General features: G+C 42.5%; 1 protein-coding gene across 3 annotated transcripts in view; it reads left to right on the top strand.

The window, feature by feature from the left end:
• The first annotated feature begins 4265 nt into the window (after positions 1 to 4265).
• LOC113010989 (ADAMTS-like protein 2) overlaps positions 4266 to 26315 on the top strand; it is a 46917-nt gene continuing 24867 nt past the window's right edge. For 2 of the 3 annotated variants that reach the window (XM_026150337.2, XM_026150339.2), the window contains exons 1-8: positions 4266 to 4436; positions 10163 to 10246; positions 15767 to 15870; positions 22610 to 22685; positions 22793 to 22895; positions 23052 to 23197; positions 23988 to 24111; positions 25360 to 25440. In XM_026150337.2, the coding sequence (XP_026006122.2) occupies positions 4344 to 4436; positions 10163 to 10246; positions 15767 to 15870; positions 22610 to 22685; positions 22793 to 22895; positions 23052 to 23197; positions 23988 to 24111; positions 25360 to 25440 (811 nt within the window). In that variant the 5' untranslated portion in view covers positions 4266 to 4343. Of the gene's footprint in view, positions 4437 to 8251; positions 8391 to 10162; positions 10247 to 15766; positions 15871 to 22609; positions 22686 to 22792; positions 22896 to 23051; positions 23198 to 23987; positions 24112 to 25359; positions 25441 to 26315 lie in introns of all 3 variants that reach the window. The other variant, XM_080292894.1, reaches the window with a different exon arrangement.

Genomic DNA, 26315 nt, shown 5'->3' with positions numbered 1-26315 from the left:
AATAGAAAGGAAAAGATAATGTGCACATTTCCACAAGAGAAATCCCACGCCTGGACCGTCATTGACTGCTGCCATGATTCTAGCCTGCGTCACAGCGTCATGTGTGCTTTTTACATCCAACACAAAAACTGCAGTCGTGGTGCTTTCGATTGTACTCAGAACTCGGAAATTCTGCCTTCTGAATAGGAAGATGTAGGTAACACCAGACTGCAGATGAGCTGCATACAGGGCTGGACTGGCCCACCATTATAGGAAACATCATAAAGCCTTTGAATGAAAACAAATGCTGTTGTGACAGTGATGCGGAGTCTCCAGGCCAGGACCAGCAGGCTGAAGGACAGCTTCATCCATCAGGCTGTCAGGAAGCTTAACTCCCTCCCGATTCTGCCCCCTCTCCCCTCTCTCCTCCACGGTCTCACTGAACTCTGTCACACACACACAAACACACACACTCTCTGACTCACTCACTGGCCTGCACCAGTTACCAGTCACTTTGTGGAGCATTGGACTGCCATTACCTCATAAGACTTTGTTGTTACACTTTCTCTTACCGTACATTACCAAATCTCCATTTGCACTATTTGCCTATTTGCACTACTCTGCCTGGTTTACACTCAATGTCACTTACCCATTATATTGTATATTATATAGCTTTCTTGTTATATGTAAAATTGTATTTATTTAAATTTTTACTTTTTAATTATTTTACTTGCATTTTTTAATCACTTTTATATTTAAATATATTTAAATGTTCATTTGCTATTTATCTAGGGAGTGAAGAGTAACGCAATTTCTATTCTCCGTATGTCCTGTACATGTGGCAGAATCGACAAATAAAGTTGACTTTGACTTTGACTTTGACTTTGATGTGCACTGTCTTGTTGGTATATATGTATCAATCTATCAATCGTTTGTTGTAAGATTCAGATAATTATTTATTAAAAGGTAGACATTTTAAATGCGAATAAGAAAGAAAAGTATTTCTTTGTGCCCACCTCTCCCTGTTAATGCCCTATCTGGCCCCCTGGCAACACTTTCCTAGACCCGCCCCTGCACAGTTACCAGCTGTCAGCTACATAAAAAAAGGATCCTGGGGTTATTTATCTCTCAGAAACAGTTGATAACTTCAACTCATTCATGTTAACTAAAAGGTAAACCTGTTTCTCCATCACCTGTTCAGCTCTGATGATTCAGTAAGGACATCTCCTGGTTTCATCTTCATGTTTCCCTCTCACCACATATCCAAACCGACATCATGACCAGCAGCTTTACAGCTGTGGCTCCAGAAAACATCAGCTGATACTAGAAAGTAATATTAAATACATTCTAACAATAACTGATCAAGCTTAAACGTGCTGCTGTTGTTTAGCGCGACATCCGCTGGTTTCCTCTTTCTGGCGCAAAGTGGGCGATAAACAAACAAGAGAGAAAAGCCGATCAGCTGATCACTGATCAGTTTCATGACTGAAGTAGCAACAGGAGAGAGAGGGAGAGAGAAGAGGCAGCTGTGCAGCAAAGACACAGAATAACTCCAGCTTTGTGTCTTTTTCCCTTCTAGCTGAAGTCCGGGACAAACTGTGTTCCTTCTCAGCTCAATACGCGTAATATTTTCTCTGAATACGAGATGATTCTGTGTTTTTGGGGACGGTTGGCAAATCTACTAACTAACCTTATGAATAAAATAAAGTTCACTATCAGTAACATCATAGCACCACCCAGCTGTATGGAAACTCCGTCATGCTAGCTAGTAGCAGTACGAGTTATTGTAACTGACTGTAAAAAGTCAGCACAACGAAAATAAACTCCACCTGAACTTGGTTTATATCTGACCCAGATAGACTGCAGGTCATAACTTCTTACCTGAAGTTCAGTTCACCTGATACTCGGACCGGCGGCCGCCTCGGGTCTCTCCTCCTCCTGCGTCCCCTTTCCCTCCTCCACCTGCTGGCCTCCACCACTTGCTAATGTTACTGAATCTGTGGAAGCTCCGTGATAGCCACCACACAAAGTAACGAATAACGAGCCTATCTAAATCCCAGTAACGATTAACGCGTTCCTGATTTTGGCATAATAATTAGTTACCGTGCTCGTTACCAGAATAATAACGTAGTTACTGTAACGCGTTACTTAATAACACGTTAGTCCCACACTGGTTGTGCACTAGGAGGAATCCAGGACCCACCACACCAGCTTAGGGTCTGACAATGGGTCCAAGGATTTTTAGTCCATTTTTATTTACACAGCGCCAAATCACAACAACAGTCACTTCAAGGTGCTTTATATTGTAAAGTAGACCCTACAGTAATACATACAGAGAAAACCCCAACAAGCACTTTGGCGACAGTGGGAAGGAAAAACTCCCTTTTAACAGGAAGAAACCTCCAACAGAACCAGGCTCAGGGAGGGGCGGGGCCATCTGCTGTGATTGGTTGGGGTGAGAGAAGGAAGACAGGATAAAGACATGCTGTGGAAGAGAGACAGAGGTTAATAACAGATATGATTCAATGCAGAGAGGTCTGTTAACACATAGTGAGTGAAGAAGAAACACCCAGTGCATCATGGGAATATCCGGCAGCCTACACCTATTGCAGAATAACTAAGGGAGGATTCAGGGTCACCTGGTCCAGCCCTAACTATATGCTTTAGCAAAAAGGAAAGTTTGAAACCTAATCTTGAAAGTAGAGATCACAATAGCTAATAGCAGTCAGCGTGCTAGCCTGTAGAGCTCTGCGTCTCTCCATGGCCTCCCCAGAGCATCACCGACCCACCATCAAACCAGTCATTCTGAATGATATTACAGGCAGCAGGTTGTTCTCCACAGCTTCTGCAGACCCTTCTATGTCTGCCACATTGTTTGGTCAGAGACATTCATGCCAGTGCCTGCTGGAGGTAATTTTGTAGGACTGGGAGTGCTGGTTCTGTTTCTCCTTGCACAAGGAAGCAGGAAGGTCCTGCTGATGAGGTAAGGACCTTTGGCTACGTTCACACTGCAGGTCTTAATGCTCAATTCCAATTGTTTGATCAAATCCAATTTTTTTGTCTGCTTGTTCACACGACAAATAAAAAGTGACAGCAAACGCGCTCTAGTGTGAACCTTCAAAGCGGCCGCATGTGCAAAAGAAGGCATCACACAGAACGCGCTCTGTTTGGACCCAGAGCAAACAGTATTGTTTGACTGACGGACATTACATTTGGCCTAATAATGATCCTGATTGCTGTCTTAGAGGAGCGGTGCTTCAAAGGATAGCTGCAGATTTCTGTCAGAATCTGCAGATTATACAGTACAAATAAAATGTTCACGTTTCTCCAACGTTGTCTTCCAAACAGTTTCACTAACATCTACACTGGATGGCCAGGAAGCGTTCACGATGTCTTATCGGGCGCTTCTCCGGCGGAGATAATTGGCGTTTTGTCTCGTGTCAGTGACATAAAAGACGGATTTAATGCGACAAGACCATCAAACAGCAGATGCTTTCTAGAACATCAGATATGTATCGGATTCGGTACCACATACGAAAGTGACCCAGGTTGGATTTGAAAATATCGGATTTGTGCCGTTCACACTGTCACACCATGATCGGATTTGATGCGTTTTCGCCTGCAGTGTGAACGTAGCCTTTGACTGCCCTGTTCAGCTCTCCTGGAGTAACTGGCTGTCTCCTGGATTTTCTCCTATGCTCTTGACTGTGATGAGAGACAAGCCTTGTGTCAGCGGCACATATTGATGCGCCATCCAGGCAGAGTTGGACTATTTTTGCAACCTCTGGAGGCTCACCTAATGCAGCCAGTAGCAACAATGACCATAACCAAATGGATAACTAGTGACAAAACAGTCAGAAAAGATGAGAAGGGAAAAACTGTCAATGGCCCCCCACACTCCTGTTTTGGGGGTTGTCACTGTAGTGCGCCTGTTAATTTCATTAACACCAAAGCAGCTGTAACTGAGAGAAGAGCTGTCAAAGAGAAAAGGTAATTATCTGCTTAATTTGCAGAAAACCCAGAATAGTGCATCCACGGTCCTCTGGATACATTGTTACACTGTATTATTCCAAACCAGATATCTGCATTTCCTCGCTTTTTAGGTTCCCTGTGCCACCCCGACTTATATTTCATGGAAACGCCCCTGCCTTCATGTCATGTAGCGGTCAAGAGTTGTGCTATCCGGGCAAGCAGATGAGTGTGCACATGCGTGCGTGCAAGTGAGAGCAGAAGGCGTAGCTACTTCAAAGGGGGGAGGGGGGGGGGAGGGGGGGTCGAAGTGGGGCACAAGGAGAGGAGCGAGGAGGGTCCGGAGGTAACGAGGAGGGAGGGGAAGTGTTGTAGGTCCCTGACATGAATGGACTATGTTCGCTAAAGGAATCGTAACTCTCCCGGTTTGCTCAATTCTCCTGCTTCATCTCCCGGTTTTCCCGCTAACGGACAGCTGGCCCGTTAAGGTAAATAACTCGGGTCGTCGCCGTTCACTTCATTCCGATCAATTCTGTGTCTGTTCAGACGTTATGAAGGGGGTCTTGGTAATTCACGGTTTTATCACCAGTTTTCGTATCAAGTTCGTAATTGATGCCATCCTCCGAGTCGGTTTATTAGTAACATGGCAATGCGCTCTCTGACGTCGAGCTTCCCCGTACAGGCGGATGGGAAGATAAGTCTTCCCCAGTCCGGGGAAGTCAGGGTTCCCCTCGACGTATCCGCGTTGGACTGTAAAGAGCCATAAAACTGCTCAACACTGTTCACATTAGACGGCAAACAGACAGCAGTGAAGTGACTTAAATGTTGCTTATGATCAAAGCAGATGTAACACTAGCTGTTGAAGCTCTCCCGCAATAACTGGTGTCATATACGTTCAAACATGCCCTGTATGATGTGTGCTTTATGTTTGAAGCCAAATGAAAAAGCGTCTTTTGTCTTCGGTGGTTCAGTGTTTGGGCTGTTCTGCCGCTTCCCCCATTCAGCTTTCCTGCTTGTTTATCACAGTGTGGCTAAAAACATCAGCTTCTTGAACTACTGTCTAATTCAAACAGATGGTTTGCTGCAAGAGTAGATCTCAAAATTTTATTTTTGTCTGAACTTTGTTCATTTACTAGGCTAACTACAGGTAACTAACGGAAACTTAATTAGAGCATTTTACAGTATGCAGTAGTTTCTCAGTAACAGCTGTGGTCCATACAGAGCATTTATTTTTTGAGTCAGATCCTCCGACTATAAATAAAAGATGGTCATAATAAGAAAATTACTCTTATTCACAAAAAGGGACTCAATGCTCTGTGGAATATGACCCCAAGCTGGACCCACAAACTCAACAGGAAAATGTTTACTAAAGGTCATAGATACAGAGGGCTGAGAGACATTTTCCCATGGACATCTATACAACCAGAGAGCGGTTTCTAAAGAGAATGTGAGTTTAAGACACGTGTGTGTTGGCTTCACTCTTCATGCCTAGAAGCTGCATATCCCTCTTTTATACTGTCTGGGCCATCCCATCGTCTCATATTTATTAAGTTTTAAACTTGGTCAGCAAGTTGCATCCGTAAACTGTATGGGTGCTAAGGAACACAATAATGGGATGCATGGGTTTCACTCAGTTAAACTACAGCATATATTTCTTGGATGAACCGTATCAGACAGCAATACATATCTGTAATATACAGTGGGTAAAATTAGTATTGAACACATCACCAATTTTTATACTTATAAAAGTGCTATTGACATTAAATTTTCAATAGATGTTGTCAACAACCCATCCAATCCCCACATGCTAAAAAGAAAAAAAAAATCAAACCATAGATGTCCATAAATGATGTGCAATGATGAGAAATGACAGAGGGAACCAGTATCGAACATGTTTACTGAAATGGATTCAATACGTCGTACAAAAGCGTTTGTTGGCTTCAATACGCCTGCTGTATGCAGAAACTAGTCACAGTGACAGGTGTGATTTTACCCGTGCTGCCACACAGTCCAGAAGGTTCCGGGTCATTCTAGCAGCTTTGGTTTGTCTCTCTGAAACTAACCGAGTTTGTTGGCTGTGTTTGGCATCACTGTCCCCTCGTTTCATCTTCATCATCCTGGTAGGTGGCAGCAGGTTTTTATCAAGACTCTCAGGACATTTTTCCACTCATCCTTTAATTATTTGAATCACAGTGCTGTATGCTGAAAAACAGCCCCACACCATTTGGTGTTTTGGGGGTGCAGTGCCGTTCACCTCCAAACATGGGGTGTATTCTGGCATCCAGAGGTCAGTTTTGGTCTCATGTGACCAGACTCTACTCTCCCAGTTTTTCCCAGGCTTGTCTAAATGTTGTTCAGCAAACTTTAAATGTACCTCATTATGTTTGTGCTTCATTATACTTGCTGTCCCTGTGTGGAGACTGAAACACTGGGTGGATTGAGAGTTTACTGTTGGTCCCCAGATTGTGGAATGGGTTGTTCCTGTTAGATTGGCCCCAGCAGTTGCAGTTTTTAAATCATGTTTAACCTCCAAAGACCCAAACTCTTTCATGGCATGCATTTTTAATTTTTCTTTGCTATTTGGGTTGATTGGGACCTAAAGAATGTAAAAACAAAGAATTACCAATTCTTTTTTTTTTTTTTACCTAATTTTTGTTTTTGAGAAAAATGAGATCCACATATGAGGACATTTGTTTCAAATTTTGATAGCACAGTGGCAGTATAATGTCCTCGTGAGTGGATATCAGGCCCTTGTAGAGAAAAATTAAGTATTTTGGTCTAGATGTCCCAAAATGTGATGCCCACATATGTGGACGCCAGGTCATAGGAGGTTAAAAAAAAAGCCTTTGGATTTCAATGTGAGTACTACTGTTAGCGTCCAGGTAGTTTTAGTCAGTTTTTTCATCAATTTTAATCTTTTGTACCCTTTTTAAGACTTATGTTTATGTATTGTACATTTTGTGTTTTTATTTTTCTGTTTTGTATTTTTTGTCTTCTTTATTTGATATGTGTTTGTGTATTTTATTGTCGCCGTCTTCTAACTGGAAAGCACTTTGGGTAACTAAATTCCTTTAAAGTGCTCTATTTTAAAGTCAGTCACCAGAAGTCGTTAATAGCTTTACGTATCGGGCAATTAAGAACAAACTGAACAGGATCGTCAGAACTGCTGGAAAAATATTAATCAGCAACAAACTTCATTGGATAAACTGTATCATCAGGCTGTTTAAGGAAGGTCCGGTTTATTGTTGCTGACGGTGAACACCCTCTTTACTCTGACTTTGAGTTAATGCGCTCAGGATGATGATATAGGACGCCTGTCTAGAACAAAAAAGTTGTATAAGGCGTCATTGAGAATATATAGACTTGAATGATTGCCTATGTTGGATTCTCTCCAACAACCATAAACTGCAATATTTGGTCCATCTTTGTAAAGTTTTCCTGATTATATCTCCTCCACGTCACCTCCAACTCACGGGTTATCATCCAGTTCCAGGCTTCTTTACCCATTTAAAAAAAACTAAATCAAATTAATCTCCTTTTTCAAAACGTCCTTGTTTCCTGTCTTTCTAAATAGCAGCTGCTCACCTGTTAGGACACCTAAACTTTGCCCTGTGCAAAAATCCACAAGCTGCGCTTTTAACCATCTCTCCTTGACACAGTCACTCTGGACAGATCTTCTGAAACTGAACGGCAAGTCTGGTAACTTCTGCTCACCAACTGGAATGGAATCACTTTCTTTTATCATGTTCAGCTGTCCTACCCTGAGGATATTCAGCTCTACACACATGCTGCTCTTTCTGCCAGATTTGGGGATTATTATAAAATGCACCTAGTATTCAGTGCGGGTTTTTTATGGAGCCATGAATGGTCAAAAAGATCCATTCCCATCCACTGAGACAACCTTGCCACCGTAGACCAATTAACAAAGGCCAAAGAAATTCCCCTTCCATCATGAAGCTGTCAGCCACCAGTTCTTACTCAGAACAGATCCGTTATCATTCCACCGCTGTCTCCCTGTCTCGTCGTTCAGAGCCTCGGCCCTCATGCAGAGGCAGTCCCGATGCAAGTACCTAGATTTTTGGTCACAACATTCGAGATCTAAACCCCAGCATTGCAGAGCTCATGAGCCTTTTCCAAGAAGTTATTATCAACAGCCTTGCTCCTGGACTGAAATCAATTTTTATTAATTTCACTACCACTTTAAACTTCTTTAAACTTTAAACTTCTCTTCCCATCCATCTTCGACCTCATGCTGTCTACCTCTAACTTCGGATCTTTCTGTTATTTTCATGCTCCGTTACAGATATGCTCACTGCTACCTGGATTCATGTGCTGTTCAGAGTTTACCTCAACGACGACCAAATTCAGTTCAGATCTTTATCCCTGCATAAGTGACCTTCACCCAGTCTCCGAAGACTGCCTCGTCTTCTCTCTCAAACAAAGTAAAACCTCACCACACCTCACATTCAGACCCTCTGTTTATAACTGAGTCTGGCCACGTGGATACCAGATCCTTGTTTCTCTCACACTTCAAGATCTCTTACTGTCTGGAATATCTCCTAGTCTAATATTACTAATAACAGTATATTTAGGCCTAATACTTTGTTAATCAGATCATCATGATCTTTGGTGAATACAGTCTTAAGACGATGTTGACATTATATTGTGAAGCTTTTGAGTTTTCATGTAAGGGTGTGGTTGTAGCAGCATGCCAAACTTGGACCTTTCACCATATGACACATATATATTAGGGGTGCAACGATACACAAAATTCACGGTTCGGTTCGATACTTTGGTGTCACGGTTCGATATTTTTTCAATATAAAAAATGTTCATGCTTTTTTAATTAGTCATTTATTAAAATTATAAATATATATTTTAACTCAAAAGTACAGTTTTTAAATTTAATGTTGCTGAAACAACAAAATAATAAAAAAAAAAAATCTATCGATCGAGAAATCGCTCATCTTTGGTAAATTGAGTTTATTACAGAGAAATGGCTCTTTCCAAAATAAAAGCTATACTATACGCTTCTTCTGGGCTATATTCTCAGCAGCATGTTAAACATATCAGGTCCCCATAAGGAGAATCCTGTGCTAACGGCTGTCTAAATGACTCGGGTAAAGTTTGCAGCATGCGTGCTTGTTGTTTTTGTCTGCTTCCACTTGTCTTTGCACTAGGATGATGTCGGAGTAAATGTGCAGTCATATTCGTTGTGTTCCCACTAGTGCTGTCATCGTTAATCTGAAATGACGTTAACGCCACAACACGGCAAATCTCCGTTAACGAGCCACCGCGGATCGCCCCGTGCGTGGGGCTGGACGGCGTCAACACGTTAACGAGCTAACTGCGCTAACGCACTAGTTCCCACCCATGTAATTGAGCATTGCGTGGCACATGCAACACACTATTTTACTTTTGTCCATGACGCGCTTACCTTCAGGGTCATACGTCACATGAAAACCAAAATAGTTCCAAACGCCAATGAATGAGGGTGGGGGAGGTTCAGTTTGCCATGTTGCAAGGAGAGCTTAGCTTCTGTCTCGCTAGCTTGCCCTGCGCTCAGTGAATCTGCGTTCGACTACTCCGCCTAGGCTGCACTGTCGAGCGCAGATCCACTGAGCGCTCAACACAGACAGCATCGTCAGAAGGAAAGTTGATAAAATAAATTAAAAATGTTGTATTGTTCGATACATATGCGTACCGAACCGAAAGCACTGTATCGAACGGTTCAATATCGATACGAGTATCGTTGCACCCCTGATATTTATATATTTGTGTTCTGTATATTGTATATCGGCATTGTACCAGTCTGTCCCAAACTTTACCTGCTTGATGGGAGTCTGAGTATGGCGACATCATCCAGTCTACATGAAATTTTCATTTATAGTTTCATGCATGATATATATCAGCATTACATACGGGTAAGTCTCTCTATCGCCCTCTAGTGGGCATAGATGGCAATCCTTACATAAACAACCCAACAGCCAATTATCATCTCAAGCTAAAGAAAACCGCATAAGCACACGATGCTGTTCACCTGCAGCACGCTCAACCGCAGTGCGCCTAGACGTGCAGCGGTGTGCGAGGGCTCTGTCATCACTGGTTGCAGGTTTAAATTTATATAAATTTTTTTCCTTTTATTTTTCTTTAAGCCGTCCTAATGTTCTCCATGTTTGTGTCTGTGCATGATTTGTCTGTCTGTGTCTGTTAGGACAGAAGTGAAGTAAGGGTGGGGCAGCATGACAGCCATCTACGATCACACGGAAGTCAAAATGGGAAACAGACAGGCAAAAAGGTGATCACTGTCTTTTGAGTTTCTTTGCATGCAGAACTGTTGTCATGTAGATTTCAGTCTGACTCTGAATTTTTGCAGGTGGGGGCATTTTTAACATGCTGGCGAGAAATATGGAGAGAAATGTGCCTCAAAAGGGTTACAGACGTGTACAGTGATTGGTGTGTACTCACAAGCATGTGCTTGCACCCACACATAAATACATAGCAATTTGAGCACATGTAAAACTGCTTCAGAATCAGAATCAGAAAGGGTTTTATTGCCAAATGTTGAGCAGGTTTACAACATTAGGAAATTGCTGCGGTGCTTCAGTGCAAACATACTGTCATAAATTACGCTTAAATAGACATGAAAATAAAAATAAGAATAAGAGTTAAAAGTGCTAAGTAGATAGATATATACATGATATATACATGAGTGCAGGTGGTGATCAGTGCAAACATGGAATGATGCAGTGAACACAGCGTAGGGTCATGTGTTAGTGGTGGGAACAGTCATACGGTTATTGTTCATGTGTCCAACAGCAGAGGGGAAGAAACTGTTCTTGTGGCGAGAGGTTCTGGTGCGAATGGACCGGAGCCTCCTGCCTGAGGGGAGCAGGTCAAACAGACTGTGTCCAGGGTGAGAAGGGTCAGCTGAGATCCGAGCTGCACGCCCCAGTGTCCTGGAGGTGTACAGGTCCTGCAGAGATGGGAGTCTGCAGCCAATCACCTTCTCAGCAGAGCGCACAACACGCTGCAGTCTCTGTTTGTCCCTGATAGTGGCTCCAGCGTACCACACGGTGATGGAGGAGGTGAGGATGGACTCGATGGTGGGCTCCCACTTCAGGTCCTGGGTGATGGTGGTACCCAGGAAGCGGAATGAGTCCACAGAGGTGATGGGGGTGTCAGTCAGGATGATGGGGGGGAGTGGGGCTGTGTGCTTCCTGAAGTCCACAATAATCTCCACTGTCTTCTGGGCATTCAGCACCAGGTTGTTGTGGCTGCACTAGGACACCAGACGTTCAACCTCCCTACTGTAGGCAGACTCATCCAAACCTGAATAAAAAAACTGGCCGTTTACACACAATTAAGTTCAGCTTATGGAGTCGGATCATTTTCTTTTTCTGTGGATACAACTATCTAAAAGTTTGAATAACAACTCCGTCTCACTCACTTACTAAACCTTAAATATGATGTGAGTCTTCAAAACTTACACACAAACCACTGCACACGTTTGTAAGTACCATTACCATTATCAAGATACCATTAAGGTAAATCTATGTTTGCCACAAGTTCCTGAAAATGTCACGGTGTAAGTCCTGTTAAGAAGTGAAGTGTTTTTGAAGCGCTTTTACTTTGAAACAGAAGTGTGGAGTTTGTATAATATACAATTACAAAGTTTAACAGAACAGGATTTGATCAGACGTTGTAAAAATACTGATGGATTATTATCATTATTACATAAAGAGACCAGATGATTGAAACAGGAGTGTTCCTATTATTGTTTATGCTCAAGTTTTAGTTGCTAATGTCAAACCAGTACATCCCAGCAGCTTGTAAGGTGGAATATTTTACCAGTTATTAGTAAAATATTTCACCTTATTCTTGACTCAATACAACAGGAGCACCAAATCAACCCATGAACACCTTAAATGTCAGCTCTCTGTTGATTGCTTTAGTCTATTCAGTTCACCGATTGCTGGGTTTTAGTGTCTCTACTGGAACTGCAGAAAAAGGCAAAATGTGACACAGTTAATGTTTTTGGTTTCTCTTCATGCCATGGAGGAATGCAACTATCTGGTTACTACTTCACAAATTGTGTGAGGAGATAAAGAATTGGACTGGATGACTGTTCTGAGATGTGGACTGGTCTGTTGTGCTGAACAAAGGGCCAGGCCTGAAGAAGTTTACCAGTTCCTCTACGGTATACTTAACTGGAAGATCTCCTCTCATCTATGACCACAACCTCTGGATAGTTACACAAAGAATAAGATTTGGATACAAGCAAATACCTGTTAAGGTATGGCTTTATTTCTGTGCCTCTATTCTGAGCGCACATCATAACATTTTGGAAACACAAATGTTGCATTTTGAAGAGAAAATGATTTTGAGTGAAGAGAATTCATTGCTGCATGCAAGAAATGTATTTCACTGTTTGCTATTATCCACACACACACACACACACACACACACACACACACACACACACACACGCACGCACACACACACACACACACACACACACACACACACACACACACACACACACACAATAACAGCCACTCTCACTCAGATCTCTGCTCTGTGTGCTCACAGACATCTGCAGACCTGCTCTCAGTGTGTCGCTCTCAACATCTCTGCTCCATGCACGCTCAACTCTCTGCACACCATTATAAGTGTGCCACAAAACCAACCAATCACAGACTTGGATGCAAAAATTTTGATTGGCTGTTACAGTCTCCAATCAGCTTGCTAGCTACTGCATTCTGGAAACATGGTCCAGAGTGTAGAAAAATCCAGTGGAGTGGTTTGGTTTAAATTAGGTTAAAACCAACAATGGTATTTAAAAAAAAAATAAAAATTTTAAATAGAATAATTCAACATACTAACTGAAAATGGATTTAACTACATTTTGGAGCGTGTTTTGTGGCACACTTATAATGGTGTAGAGAGTTGAGCGTGCACAGAGCAGAGATCTGAGCGAGAGGGGCTGTTATTGTGTGAGTATGGATAATAGCAAATACTGAAATACATTTCTTGCAGGCAGCAATCAATTTTCTTCGCTGAAAATAATTTTCTTCTCAAAATCCAACATGTGCACTTGCAAAAAATTTGTATTTGCGCTCAGAATAGAGGCACAAAAATAACTTGAGCTGTTCTGGAGGCGCTAACAGTACAGTCACTACACAGTAGAGCAGGGCGATATGACCAAAAATATTTATCACGATATACATTTGAAAATTTGCAATAACGATATAACTGACGACATAATTGACACTAGAGCAGGGGTCGGCAACCTGCGGCTCTTTAGTCCTTATACTGCGGCTCCGCGTGGTTTGGGAAAATAAATTACAAGTATTTAGCTGAAGTGTATTTTATTTATGTTAGTTCTTTTTAAACTTGTAGTTCTAAATTGGAAGATTATTTTGATATTGAAGTATAAAAATAAAATTATATTTTATTATTGTTCGTCGCTCAAAATAAGCGTCACACTGGCGGAAGCCGGTGTACCCGCCGAAACGCCGTGCATTTATCGAGACTTTCAACCCCAGGTAGGCCAGTTATGGATCTTCGGATCCACATTATGTCAGCAGCTCCACCGTGAACTATGTTAAAAACAAACACGCTCATGCCTCACAGATGACAGCTTACAGTCCTGCGTGAAGATGAAAGTGACTCGTACGCCCCGACCTGCAGACGCTGTGCGCAGAGGTTCAGGAGCAGAAGTCCCGTTGTAAACATATCACGGCAGACCTGACGATGTTTGCATGAACACGCTTTACAGCTTCTCTTTATTGACCACTTTTCACACACGGTTGCTGTACGCCTATAGTCGGCGCTGCAGACCACGCCCCGCAACACACATTTACCATGTAAAATAAATATAAGTAAATAAATAAATATTTACGCAGAATTTTGCAAATATTTATTTTTCATTTTTTTCAGCAGCATAGTGCTTTTTTCCAATTATTTTTTAAAAGTCAGGTCAAGGCACCAAAAGTTCAAAGGCGATATGAGGGCGGCTCACAGCAGTTTTTGTTTCTGGATCATTTTAGTTCAGCTTTCCTTTTCTTATATTTCTTTAAGAGTTCAAAATGTGTTCATTACATAAATAAAATGTAATTTTCTCTGTAGCACTTCATGGATTTCATAAGCAACACACCTTAGTTGTTCACACAAAGCATAAAGGTAAAAAAACAATATATACAGTGTTATCTTCATTTTAGATGTCACAAAGTATTTGCGGCTCCCAGTGTTTTCTTTTGCGAGGAAACTGGGTCCAAACGGCTCTTTGGGTGATAAAGGTTGCTGACCCCTGCACTAGACAAAATACTTTACAACTCCACAACTTTATTAGTGCAATAAAAACCATCAATGTATTTCCACTTAAACAAGCAGCTGTTTTTTATCTGCATTAAAGTTATATAAAAATGTAACAGTGCAAATGCAAATTCCTCGCTGACAGTTTAACCAAAAGGCATTTCCAGTGGAAACTGGCCGACACATCCTCAGCATAACCATGTATAATATCCACAACACTTAAAAAGAGGTTAAACACACACAGTACGGTAATATTATGTTGAAGCACAGTACGTATCACTCCGCGAGGCTCCGCCTACGATAGCCGTAATGCTCCGACACTCCATCAAGCGGTGCGGCTTCGTAGCTTAGCAAAGTCGTACTGAAACATTTGACAGATTTTCGAGCGCCGTGCACATAAAATCGTTTCGAGGTCAGTAAACACAACCAGAGTTCATACATAAGGCACACGGGATTATAAGGGGCTCTGTCGACTTTCAGAAAAATCAAAGGATTGATTTTAAGTGCGCCATATTTTCCAAACAACACGGTAATAACGACGGCCCGCTAGCATGCGCTACCAAAAATAGTGCTTTGTTGTGTATCTGACGGACAAAAGCTAAACCAGTTCCACACCAGTGAAGCTGCAGCATTTTTACAAACCAGTTCAGGTTCATCTGTTTCATTCAACGATCCGCTTTCACTCTTCTCATTCTGCGTCGCCTCCATGTGCGTATGAAAACAAAGGTACTGCGCATGCGCGTTTTACCCATATTCTATCGCCATATTTCATTTTCTTATTGTTGCTCAACATTATACCGGTATTACCGTGAACGGTATGATATGGCCCAGCCCTACTACACAGCTCCTTAACAAGGTGTTTCTTGTTGGAGATCCTCAGGACTCAGTGTCTGAGGAGACCGGTGGACGGAGTAGGCATCTCAGCTTGGGCTGCTGTCCTCTTCAGCCTGAACTCCAAAAAAGTGGTAGACAACTGATGACATTGAAATTGTTACTTTTCTATAATACTTGGATACAAAAACATCTCAAGTAAGTCTGAAGTAAGTGCTTGCAGACATTTCCAGCTCCTGCAAAATATTTTCAGCATAAATAATTTACTATAAGAGGCAAAACACATTTAAATCTGAATTTGTACATTTCTGTAAACAATAATTTGGTTTAAATCAATTCTTTTGTCTTCAATAACTCATTGTTCATATTGCGATAGACCTAATGAACAGCTTGCATTGGCCTGACTAGTGTAATATTACACTTTACACAGTCGTGTTTCAGCGATTAGTGAGAAGTTTAAAAAGGTGACCTTTAATTGTCAACGTTTGGTTGGTCAGTAGGTCCACAGACCACTGTTTGGTGCCCACTTCTGTGAATGCTAAGGACGACATCTGCGTTCTTCGTAACAGTGGTGTCAACAATAACGGTCATTATTTTAATGTTTGATGGCTACAGGCTGACCTTAATGACCCACTTCACATTACTCACTGGCCTGTATATTTTCTCCCAGGAGGAGGTGTTTCAGTGGTGGGGGGAGTGGTCTACGTGGTCCTCCTGTTCCAGGAGCTGTGGAGGAGGAGTGAGGAGCCAGGAGAGACACTGTCTCATGCAGAGGTAACTGAGTGACTTTCAGATGATATTCCACCTTCTGAATATTTTGGTTTCCAATACATGTGGAGTCTCAGCCTACAGATGTAACTGTAACCCATACGCACAAACACCAAACATTGTTCTGAAGAATAAAACAGATCAGCTGTGCCGTGGCTATCGATTTGTTTAGTAATTGCAGTGTTTCTGCACCATATTAAAATCATATTAAAAGAAAACATTTACATTTTAGTACAGTCATTTCAAATACAGTAAAGTACACATACAACCTAAATTAAGGCATAAAAAGCATCTCTGTCCTTTGAAAGGCTGCCAGTATCTCCTGGATGAGACCGGTTTACATTTATTTATGTCAGATAATTAAACGAAGTGTGATTCCACAGCTGTTCCCACACAAACAGCAGCACGAGCAAGAGTCGCCCACCGACTCCAGACTTCCTGTTTTATTGTGATAGTCCTCGTCTTGTGTGTCTCATGTTAACTCGTCCCTCCTGACGTGTCCCAGCTGTCTCTACTCACTTGTCTTCTTCCTCCAAAATAAAAGTCTGTCTTTGATTTATCCTTCATTTGTCTGTGAGTCTGCACTACATTCATCACACGGATAGCAATTTTTTTTTCACCTGTCCCGTTTGGTTCTTTTAATAATAATAATAATGGATTGCATTTTTATAGCGCTTTTCGAGACCCTCAAAGCGCTTTACAATACCACTATTCATTCACTCTCACATTCACACACTGGTGGAGGCAGCTACAGTTGTACCCACAGCTGTCCTGGGACAGACTGACAGAAGCGAGGCTGCCATCAGAATGATTGTCTAAAGGCAAAGAAAGATCCCAACGGATTTACTTTACCAAATGGACCATCCCGGCCTTGCCGTATTGGTCTATTTGATTCACCTTTGCTTTTATTGTTTATTTTAATTTATTTTCACTTGCTACACACGGGACAGACTTGACTGGGGGAAAGAAAGAGGGAAAGAAAAACAGTGGGGAAGAGGGACGGTGATAAAAGGCAAAAAACAAAAACCAACAAAACAAACAGACAAAAAATCCATCTATCAATCACCTGGATCACCTGTTGAGAAAGAAAAAAGAGAAAACCAGCAAAAAAAGAGAGCAATATAATAAACAACATGATCGCAATAATCTATGTGAATATAACAGTAAATACTAAATATTGAATATTATTGTGCCGGATCGACAGCGCACAGTGTGCTTTGAGGTAGGAGCCAAAAAGAGTGTAGTTTGTGTGTGTGATCACCCGTGTGTACACCTGTGAGCATGGACGCGCTTGTTTTTAAAAGGTTCCTTCATGTAATGATCTGTTAGAGGGTGTGGGGGGGCCACAGCCCCGTCCTCCAGGGCATGAAGCAGGTATGGAGGAGATCAAAACTCCAGACATCCAGAGGCCCCCAGAACACAAGAGACCAAGGAAGACCAACAGAGGGGCAGCCGCGCCACTGTCCCAGAAAGAGCTGAGGAGAGTCCCAGATGAGGGCTCACTCAGCAGCCGCGGAGCAGAAGCCAGGGGGGGGTGCAGTGACGTGCCCGTGAGCTCCGCCGGCAGCCAGCTGTGCCTGAGTGACCGAGCCCCAGGCCAAGAGGCCGAGGGCACCCCACCCCTGAAGGGGCCCAGCAAGCCCCAGGCTCCAGGCCCCGATAAGCAGCCACCAAGGAGTGAGCCGGTGGGTACCTGAATGCCATCCCCAGACACAAAGACCCACCAACGCACCGATGTCTGAGGGCGTCTGCCACTGTCAGGGGAAGTGGTGGTGGGGGGAGAAAGGCCTCCAAACCTTGGAGGGCCTGAGATGTCCCCAGAAAGGTGGTGTCTGACACCCAACCTGACATATAGACACAGACATACAGGCACACACAGATACAAACATCCATTCCCACCCTCATGCTCTCATATGCACTTACTCCACACTCAACCAACGTGGAGACAGACATAAAGAGACGCTGTACACACGATCACACTCCCCAAGCGTACTCTACGAACCGGGTCTAGGTACCCTTGCCCCTGGAGGGGGGAACTGCACCCAGACCCAGGTGGTGTTACCCTTTTCCCTGCGGTGGGGGGAGGCAGACCGCCCCGACTCCGCAGCAGCAGGGAGGCCCCACACTCCAGACCGCAGTCGGACGGCCAACTCCTCCTAGCCCCCCCCACCCCAACAGGCAACACAGAACAGGGGTGTGTGAAGACTCCAAACCTCCCTCCACCCGCTCATATGTAGTGTTGATGCATGTGTGTTCTAAGGTGCATTTAAAACCCAGGAGGGCATGGAGCTACCTGCCAGAGAGCAGCAGGTAAGCGCATAGCCCCTCCTGATAGCCCTCAATGTCTACGTGTATTTAAAATTGAGAGGTGGGCAACAGCGCCAGGGGTGAGGTTGTACACCCTGACGGTCTTCTCGATGCCACTGTTGGGGCTGTGTTTCCACAAGCCCCGCTGGTTCACAAACTTATTCTCGTTAACGACAAAAACAAGGCGAACATCTTTTACTTGCTAGCAAGGGAGGCCCCAGCTGGTGTCTCAGAAAGCACTCTGAATCCTACCGCGTGGGGGCCCTACCCCCACACCAATCACAACAGCGAAGGTGGGACCAAACTATGACCCCCCACCCCCACTAGGTGATGGAGCTGATCATAGGAGCCCAGAGCAATTGATCTGATGTGGTGGCAGAGGCTGTATCAAGACTAAATATAATCTATTAGATAATTTCTATATTGGTTAGAATTAACCTCCTAGGACCTGCGTCCACATATGTGGACATCACATTTTGGGTTATTTAGACTAAAATACTCAATTTTGTTCTACAAGGGCCTGATATCCACTTAGGAGGACATTATACTGCCACTGTTCTATCAAAATTTTAAACAAATATCCTCATATGTGGCTCTCATTTTTCTTAGAAACAAAAATAAGGTTAAAAAAAATCTGGTAATTCTTTGTTTTTACATTCATCAGGTCCCAATGTGACCAAATATCAAAGAGAAATTAAAAATGCATGTCGTGGAAGAGTTCGAGTCTTTTCGAGTATTTTTCCAATTCATGAGGACTGTTTTCTTGGCTATGCATAGGGCAGTGAAAACCATATGGGCTATATTCTTTTCTGTAGTGACATTATCTAAGCTGCCCAACAAGCACACTAAGGGGGAAGTTGGAATGTTACATTTCAGACACTTCGATAAGTCTTCACATATCTCGCGCCAAAACTTCTGAACTGGTGGACAGAACCAAAGAGCGTGGATATAATTGTCCGGTGAATTGGTTTGGCAGTGTGAGCAGTTGTTGGTAGACGTAAAGCCCATCTTGAACATCCGATGACCTGTATAGTGCACTCTATGTAGTATTTTGTATTGAATTAATTGAAGACTGGGATTTCTAATTAGATGAAAGGTTTTTAAGCAAATCTGAGACCAGAAGTTTAGGTCTAAGTTAACTGATAAATCCGCTTCCCATTTTGCAATAGGAAGTGATATTGATTCATCTGTTTTAGAAAGCATTCTGTATATTTTGGATAGTAATTTGGGGGTTTTAAGAGTAAGAAATTGAACCACACTTGGTGGTGTTTGTAGTTCAACTTGACCCGGTTTAAATTTCTTTTTTACTATGGATTTAATTTGTTGATATTCTAAAAATCTTTTCTTGTTGATCCCATATTGTGTAACTAGTCCGTCAAATGAAATAAATTCTGTTCCTTCTAGTATATGTTCTAAATATTTGATTCCTTTATCACTCCAATCTGAAAAGTTTATCATATTATTGTTTTGTAATATGTCAGGGTTGTTCCAGATAGGTGTACGTTTGCATGGGATTAATGAAGACGCCATCAATTTTAGAAACTCCCACCATGCTGTCAGAGACAAGCTGATGTTGATGCTTTTGAAGCATTCATGTCGTTGGATGTTTGAGCTGATAAATGGTAGGTCTGAGATCTCTAGATTATTGCAAAGTGCTTGTTCTACATCTAGCCAAGGTTCATCTAAGAGGGTATGTTTTAGCCATCCTGAGATAAACTGAAGCCTGTTGGCTAAGAAGTAGTGCTGAAAGTTAGGCAGTTCTAGTCCTCCTTTATCCTTGGTCTTTTGTAGTGTTTTTAAGCTTATACGTGGGGGTTTATTTTTCCAAAGGAATTTGGACATACATGAATCTAGAGATCTGAACCAATCTTGTGGCGGTTTAGTTGGGATCATTGAGAATAAATAATTTATTTTTGGTAAGACCATCATTTTTATAGCGGCAACCCTTCCCATGAGTGATATGGGTAGACATTTCCATCTAGCCAGATCATCTTCTACCTTCTTTAAAAGTGGGATATGGTTTAATTTAGTTAGATCTGCAAGCTTGGGAGAAACATTAATACCTAAATATTTTATATTTCCTGATTGCAGTGGTGTAGAAGAGGAATTATGGAAGGAGCAATTAATCGGTAGAACTGTAGATTTTGACCAGTTAATTGAGTAATCTGATATTCTTGCAAAAGAGTTTTTCAATTCAATCACCCCAGAGATATTGGTTTGTGAATTTTGGAGAAAGAGTAACACATCATCCACATAAAGGCTGATTTTATGTTCCACGTTCTTGCATTTTATGCCCTTAATTACTGAATTCTGTCTAATTGCTGCTGCTAGTGGTTCAATAAAAATTGCAAACAGTGAAGGGAAGAGTGGGCATCCCTGCCTGGTGCCCCTCAAGAGACAGAAGCTGGAGGATGTTTGGTCATTTGTTCTGACACAAGCTGTTGGGGAGTTATATAATATTTTTAACCAGTTTATGAAAGAGGATCCAAAACCAAATTTGTGTAAAGTTGCAAATAGAAATTTCCAGTTAACTCTGTCAAATGCTTTTTCTGCGTCTAAAGAGAATATTGTAGTTTCTAGGTTTTTACTTTATGAGTAGTCTATCAAATTAAGTAATCTACGTGTATTTGTTGATGAGTGCCTACCTTTTATGAAACCAGTTTGGTCAGGATGAATTAAGAGGGAGGTTATTTTCTCCAGTCTCTTTGAGAGAGCTTTGCAGATTATTTTAATGGAAGCAGATACAGTGAGAGAGGTGTGTGTTTGGGAGATATTAACGCTGTAATGAAAGACAGATGCTGTAACTCTCTGTCCTCCCAAAGTTACACACAAACACATAAATAAGGCTATTTAGTCTCTTCTTTTAGTTCAAAATAACACACACACACACACACGATAGCCTCCTCCTAAGAAACAGATCCACTGCTTTGGCTGCTAAATAGTTTACTGTGTTTACGTCTTACTGCTGTAGGAAAGGAAGTTTTAATGAGGCCAGTACGAGCTGTAAATGTTCTCCTTCGGTCTGTTCCCACAGGCTGCAGACAAGCTTGCTGGGTTTCTACAGTGGTGTCGAGCTTCTTCTGCCATGGCCCACTTTGGAATCTGAAGAAAAAGTTTTATCCCTTTTTAATGATTATGATTTTAAAAAACACATTTGAATTTTACCTGAACAACAGTCGGGTTAGAGCTGCAACATCCCACCTACAGTGACTCAGTCTGAGAACAACAGAATGAAGTGATGATCCTAAAATGGCCTTTGCTGGGTGGGAGTATTTATGTGTCTCTCTTTGTCTTCACCCTGTGATATATTGGTGAGTTAACCCAGGTGTGTCCTGTCTGTGCAGGGATAGGCTCCAGCTCCACTTCATTTTGACCAAAGCGATTAAGAAAAACGGATGAATTTAGCAGGCAAATAAAGATACCCACTGTGCCACAGTAACCATGGTGTAGCTAGTGGGCAGTGGAAGGAAAGTGCAGGATTAGGCATGTCCATTCAAGAAAATCAGTCATCTCTAAGAGCTTACCATCTAAGGTAAGACCTGGACACTGTTGGTGGGTAGCTTGGTGACATCATCCATGATACTCAGTTATACACAGTTTATTTATTGTCAGTATGTTGGTGTGATGGACACAGGAATTATGATGGTCACAGGAATTATTAGAAAAACCAGGGTTTCCATTTAACCCCCAAAAATTATATTTACAAAAATAACAAACGTTGAGCTCATAAAAGAGGTCAAAGAAACAACTCTAAACTCAGCCCAAACAAACATAACTGACCTAAACAGGAAATGACACACAAGGGTTTATATAAGGACTGATCAGACCACCATGACACACGAGGGGTAACTAAATAAAACGCAATCATAAACCACAAAAATTATGCAGTACAGCCTGGTTTGTTTATAAAGTCAACACCAAAGAAGAACGTCAAAATCACTGAACCCTAAACTCAAATATGTAATCAAATACAAAAGCTTTTTTTTTAACATTGTCTCCTTCAGCAGGAAGTGGTGGTGCGGTCCAATTATCCCTCTTTGTATTTAAGGGCTTTAAACCCTGGCCTCCACCTTTTGTCTGGTAACTCTCAGGGATCATGGCAGGTAAGCAGCAAGTAAAAGAAACAAAGCTTAGTCAAACAAAGTAATGAACTGGTATGAATACATAACCTAAATGTGCGCGCTTACAAAAAGAGCGAATGTATCCAAACCAATCAATAAACTTATTGGAAACTAAAGTGTGTTCTTGTGTTCAAATGAAGAAATGAAAATACAAGAGTTACCGACTTTCGAGTGTGGCCGTGGGTTTGGCCATCACAGTTGGCAAATTGATACTTTGGTGTGAAAGCACAAGCTGCCAGCAGCACTGCAGTTAGATGAACGGTGTCATTAATAAAAGTGTTGATCATCCTGCACCCTGACACTCCTGTCTGTCTCAGGCTGTCCTCCACTCAAAATGTTAACAGCTCCTGTTGTGTTGGCTCCCCTAAGAAGTACCAGCTCTGTTCAAAGCAGGTATGATATTGATCCTTTACTGATTGATTACAATAAGGAAACGGTAGAAATAAGCATTGAAGCTTTTGTCTGTGTTTGTTCGTTTTGTGTATGTATTTGTTTTGTAGCCGTGTCCCAGCACCAGTGTTAGCTTCAAGCAGCACCAGTGTTCCCAGTTCAACTCTAAAGCCTTTGGAAGGAGATACTATCAGTGGATACCCCTGTACCCAGGTCAGCCTCATGTGTCAGTTCACTTTCATCATCTACGTTTGACGATGCAACAGTAGATACAACATGTGAAGATTGTGTATTTGACACGATGTAGCCAGTGCAATTTGTTGATGTTGTTAAAGAAATGCTTTCTTAAATGTGTCCTTCCCCATGTAGCCGATTACATCAGCATCTCCAATAGACCATGTGACCTGCAGTGTACCACCATCAGTGGTGAGCGACAGCTGCTGGTTCCTGCCCACGATGGCACCTCCTGTCGGGATACTAAAAACCATGGAGTGTGTATCGAGGGGATGTGTCAGGTAACCAACCAGAAAAAGTTCAGATGCTTTTTTACTGTAGAAAATCTTAATGAAATATTTTCAACATCATAGAAAATACACTCATTAGCTGCTTCGTTAGCTTGTACGCCGTGGTGTTCATTCAACAAGGCGCTCAGACTTTTTCGTATACTTTGGCATGATGGCACAGGTGCTGCAGCTTTGTGGTCAGCATTTTCATGATGTTCCACTACATCCCACAGCTGCTCTGTCAGACTCATTGTGCTCGTCATGCATGATGCTTTTAATTTACCGCCATGATTTCTCAGGCAGTCTGAGATGATATGAGCTGTTTGGTTCGAGTATCTGTTAGAGGAGGGTAAACTCTGCAGAGGAGGACGCAGCTGCTGTCAGTACTGAGGCATGCTGGGAACAGCCTTCACCTTTCAACACATGGTTTCACTTCACTATAAAGAAGTTCTTTGTATGTTCTGCCGTCGCTGTAGTAGGGGGGGAGCTAAAGGAGCTGACATTCATGACCTTTCTTCTTGAACCCAGATGTGGGGCAGCTGACTGCCCTGTTGGGCTCCACGTCACCTTTCCTCCCCACTCTGACATGTGGTTGAACTCGGCTGTGTTTAAAAGTGTGCTTTAAAGAGCAAAACATGTGAACACCTTCACCCAATCACGTGGCTTGGAAGAATATATTTCCTGGTAGTAAAAATTCAAGTCAGGTGTTTCTGGTTGTTGTGAGAAAAAGCTGCATGAGTGTTGTCTCTGAAGAACAAACAGTGTCACATGTATGTGTATTATGTCTGCTCCTCTGTTCCAGCCTGTGGGGTGTGATGGGGAGCTGTACAGCAGTAAGACTGTAGACAGATGTGGTGTGTGCGGAGGAAACGGGACATCGTGCCAGCGGATCTCTGGATCCTACAGGAAGGCACTCACACAGTTAGGTAACACACACACAGATAACCACATTCAACATATCTAACTGGCACAGGACGAGCATTTAGTGATTGTTTCACTCATCAGACAGCTCAAGGAAACCATTATCTTTACAACCACCTCAGCGAAATCCACTGCACGGTGTCCTGTAAACATGTGTCGTCATAGAAGCCTGAAACCGGGGTGGATGACTCCATGATGTCTTCACCCCCTTCTGCTGGTTTGTTACTACGCTGCCCGCCAGCAGGCTGCCCGCCAGCAGGACTCTCGAAGCGAGGGAAGCTTTTTCAACATATTTTTTAATGCCTTGATTTTGCCTGCAAGGAGCCAGACTTTGTAATCTTTTTTTAAAAAATTGGTCTTGAACATTAATGTTCTTGAATTTATGAGTTTTTATTTGGACACGGGAATGTTTTTCAGTCAGTTAAATAACTTTACATTGATCCTGACATCATTCTGTTTCTACACATAACAGAAAACTTAGCAAAGAAGACATTTTAAATTGCATCTGTAGGCAATTTATTGCTAGCAACACATACACCAGTTTGTTCTTAGTTGGACCAATGAAAAATGTTGTTTGACAGCATGGTTTTGTACCAACACGGCTTCCCAAAGAGATATTGCCATGAAACTTGGCATATTGCAACATGGTGTAAAGTACGTTCTTAAAACATCAGAAGAAACAGGAGAAGTTAAGGACAAAAGAAGTGGCACACCTGAAATTCTACAGCAGATGAACAGTTATGTCCTTCAGTAATAAGGAAAATATCCAGCAAAGACCTGACAGGATCTGAGAAATGCATCTGACCCTTCGGCTGATTCATTTACTTTCCACAGAAGCCTCATTAGACGTGCTCTGAATGGAAGGACGGCTGTCAAGAAGCCACTGTTAAGGAACAGAAAGAGGGAGAACAGGCTGAAGTATGCCACATTAGAACTGGACTGGAAATCGCAGGCAACGTAACTCTTATGGAGTGATGGATCCAAACGGACTGGATCTAATCAGGAGTCCAACTGTCTACAGCCATGTTTCAAAGATGTTGGAGGCAGACGTCGACGCATGGTGTAATCCCATCGTGTGATGCAGTACCAGTGCATTAAAAACATACTTAGATAGGTTAGCCTTCGCCAGAGATCTGTCCTCACCAGACTCAGTCCTCGTATTCACAGAAATGTGTTCCTGCTGATAAACTCTTGGAGTGTTTTTTCTTTCCAATTGTGTTGCAGTTTAGTGACAAGTTTGTTTTTGTCATCAGGTTATGTGTTTATCACCAACATCCCAGCTGGAGCTTCAGACATTCAGATCATAGAGAGGCACAAGACGGAGAACATCCTGGGTGAGAACGTACAGCTTCTTTAAGGTCAATATCATCAGGGACCATGAGGGACCATGGTTCAATATCATCAAATATATGCATATATATCAGGGGTGCAACGATATTCGTATCGATATTGAACCGTTCGATACAGTGCTTTCGGTTCGGTACGCATATGTATCAAACAATACAAAATTTTTAATTTATTTTATCAACTTTTCTTCTGACGATGCTGTCTGTGTTGAGCGCTCAGTGGATCTGCGTTCGACTACTCCGCCTAGGCTGCACTGTCGAGCGCAGATCCACTGAGCGCAGCACAAGCTAGCAAGACAGAAGCTAAGCTCGTTGCAACATGGCAAATTGAACCTCCCCCACCCTCATTCAGATCTGGCGTTTGGAACTATTTTGTTCTTCATGTGACGTATGACCCTGAAGGTAAGCGCGTCATGGACAAAAGTAAAATAGTGTGTTGCATGTGCCACGCAATGCTCAATTACATGGGTGGGAGCTAGTGTGTTAGCGCAGTTAGCTCGTCTTGACACCGTCCAGCCCCACGCACAGGGCGATCCGCGGTAGCTCGTTAACGGAGATTTGCCGTGTTGTGGCGTTAACGTCATTTCAGATTAACGCTGACAGCACTAGTGGGAACACAACAAATATGACTGCACATTTACTCCGACATCATCCTAGTGCAAAGACAAGTGGAAGCAGACAAAAACAACAAGCACGCATGCTGCAAATGTTATGCTGGGCTTACACTGTGCGATTTTTGGCCCAGTTTGAGCCGATTTTTGAGTCGTGCGACCGTTTTGGCGATCGGCCCGATTTTGGCCTTCATCGTGCGTCGTGCATCGTGTAGTATACGTGGGGTAATGCTGGGCAGACACTGCGATTTT

This window comes from Astatotilapia calliptera, chromosome 18 (genome assembly GCF_964374335.1).
Source record: "Astatotilapia calliptera chromosome 18, fAstCal68.1, whole genome shotgun sequence".
Taxonomy (NCBI): domain Eukaryota; kingdom Metazoa; phylum Chordata; class Actinopteri; order Cichliformes; family Cichlidae; genus Astatotilapia; species Astatotilapia calliptera.
Note: the sequence above shows the minus strand (reverse complement) of the source record. Positions and strands in the feature narration are given on the sequence as shown.